Source organism: Xenopus tropicalis, chromosome 5 (assembly GCF_000004195.4).
Source record: "Xenopus tropicalis strain Nigerian chromosome 5, UCB_Xtro_10.0, whole genome shotgun sequence".
NCBI classification, from domain to species: Eukaryota; Metazoa; Chordata; class Amphibia; order Anura; family Pipidae; genus Xenopus; species Xenopus tropicalis.
Window position 1 is genome coordinate 69873016 of NC_030681.2, and position 2740 is coordinate 69875755.

The 2740-nt window shown below is 44.1% G+C and overlaps 1 protein-coding gene across 2 annotated transcripts in view; it reads right to left on the reverse strand.

Annotated features, from left to right (window-relative positions):
* The window catches only part of med23 (mediator complex subunit 23), a 48805-nt gene extending 46533 nt beyond the window's left edge, over positions 1-2272 (reverse strand). For both annotated transcript variants that reach the window (XM_002936308.5, XM_002936307.5), the window contains exon 1: positions 1143-2272. In XM_002936308.5, the coding sequence (XP_002936354.2) occupies positions 1143-1181 (39 nt within the window). In that variant the 5' untranslated portion in view covers positions 1182-2272. The remainder of the gene's footprint in view (positions 1-1142) is intronic.
* Positions 2273-2740: the final 468 nt, after the last annotated feature.

Consider the following 2740-nt stretch of genomic DNA (forward strand, 5'->3'; position numbering starts at 1 on the left):
AAGACTAGGAATAACACTCAAAAAGAGGAAATAAACTGGTACAAGTATAGGACCAGTTATACAGAATGCTCAGGACCAAGGGTATTCCGGATAAGGGGTCTTTCTGTAATTTGGATCTCCATACCTTAAGTCTCCAAAAAAAAATTTAATAAAACATTCATTAAACCCAATAGGATTGCTTTGCATCCATTAAGGATTATTTATATCTTAGTTGGGATTAATTACAAGCTACTGTTTTAGCTAGTAATCTACAGGCAAAAAGCAATTCAGTTTTAAAATTCTGAATTATTTGATTAAAATGGAGTCTATGGGAGACGGGCTTTCTGTAATTTGGAGCTTTCTGGATAACAAGTTTCCAGATAAGGGATCCAATACCTGTACTCAGGAAACTATACTACATAAACATATATACAGTTAGTAAATTTTGCTTATGATAGGAAGTGTAGAGGTATTCAAGTCTGACTGTACCAATGGCAAGTGCCTAGCATCTCATTCTTTACATTACATTCTGGCTAGGTCCCCTTCCCGGGAAGGACATGTCACATGACTTTAAAGGCTCAGATTTGGTTCAGTTTAACACTTAGGATTTGGACAAAATCAAATCCTACAAAAATTGTTAGGTTTTGGGCAATCCCAACAGAATTCCTGTATGCCATGCATTGCTAACATATACACTGCAGCATTCACATTTATCACATTGATTGCTTATAAGTTCAATTGAACATACCACATGGCTGCAAAGAATTCTGTGTGGTCTGCAGCATGCTTCTAATTTCATTATTAATCTAATTATGCATCATTCGATCTGCAAAGGTAAGAAATCTAAAAGATTTACTTAATTCTAGGGTCTGCCACTCATTATGCCAAGCACATTAAAGGTAGATATATTATCTAAGAAACCTGTAGTAGTGAAACTTAATGATAACTAATTTATATCCATCCAAGTTGGTGGCAAAACAATTCTACTAGATATTTCAAATTTTAATGCTTTTTAATAGCGTTACAGAACACTGCTCAGGAAGAAGAAAAGGTCCAGAAAACCCCAAGCATTTTGAATAACAGCACAGGGCATCTATGGCAACAGGGAATCGATGTCCCAATTACCAAACAGATTTTCTAACATTGGATGCTAAAGGACTCACCACCATCTCCTCGAAGATGCTTAGCAGCTGGGACTCCATTTCTGGGAGAGTGTAATTTCTCACCGAGGTAGGGGAAGCCAGGGTACTCTCTCACGCACACTTCAACAACCGGTGTACATTGTGCTCAGTTACATTCCTGCTCCTGAAAGTGCATTCCTGGCACTAATATTTCCATGCATTTTCTATGACCATGGAAACATCTGTACTGCAGGCATAAAACATTGCAGATAAGACCTCGATAAAAAAAACCAATTGTTATATTATGCAAAAATAAGAAAAAAAATTCCAGCCTTTTCGGCTCCGCTTCAATGAGTGCATCACACAATTCACTCCCCACAGAAACCATTACTTCCGGTAAAGCAAGGCAGCAAGAGTAAAGGGCCCTCCCCGCATGCTTGTTCCAAGTGGCGTTTGGTCTTCGGTTACGTCATGCGCACGTGATGCGCGGCGTCATTTGGGTTCAGTCGGTGGCGTTGTAAGTGCGATACGTGGAGCCAATCAGTGAATGAGTGAATTATTAAACACTGGAGCCGGTGTCGGGCTCAGTGACTTTATGGGTGTGCAGATGGGAGCTCTGTCAGTGTGCTTGTGGGATGCTAGAGTTTGGTCAGTTTTGGAGTGTGCTTCCCCCCCCCCCTTTCCTTTTGGTCAGATGCTGGCAGATATTGCATATTGTGGAGCATGTGGGTCTCGTTCATTTGCTAGTATCGGCTCTCAGAGGTGTGTTGCCCTTAATATTTGGGGATCATTGGAGGCAGCTTGTGTGTGACGTTTTGGGGTTTGTTTCAGGTTTAAGTCCTTTGGAGGGGTGTCCCCTATATATTTTTATGTCCTAGTATGAGAGTGGCAGTGTGTGGTGATGTCCAGTTGGTCAAACTTTGTGACTCATATGTAAGTTTATGGCTGCAGAGGGGATTAGGGTTGTGTATAAGTATTTGTCTGACTTGTCGGGTGAGACTGTTTAGGGACCCTGGTTATGTGTATGGCATTGGCAGCATATGTTGCCCCTAGGTATGTCTGTGGCTTTAAGGGTGGGCTTAATGTAGTGTTTGAGGTCCCTATACAGCAGTGTTTTTCAACCTTTTTTGGGCAAAGGCACACTTGTTTCATGAAAAAAATCACGAGGCACACCACCATTAGAAAATGTTAAAAAATTTAACTCTGTGCCCAGCAGCAGTGCCCCCCTAGTACACTGGTGCCCAGCAGCAGTGCCCCCCTAGTACATTGGTGCCAAGAGCAGTGCCCCCCTAGTACATTGGTGCCCAGCAGCAGTGCCCCCCTAGTACATTGGTGCCAAGAGCAGTGCCCCCCTAGTACACTGGTGCCCAGCAGCAGTGCCCCCCTAGTACATTGGTGCCAAGAGCAGTGCCCCCCTAGTACACTGGTGCCAAGAGCAGTGCCCCCCTAGTACACTGGTGCCCAGCAGCAGTGCCCCCCTAGTACATTGGTGCCAAGAGCAGTGCCCCCCTAGTACATTGGTGCCAAGAGCAGTGCCCCCCTAGTACATTGGTGCCCAGCAGCAGTGCCCCCCTAGTACATTGGTGCCAAGAGCAGTGCCCCCCTAGTACACTGGTGCCCAGCAGCAGTGCCCCCCTAGT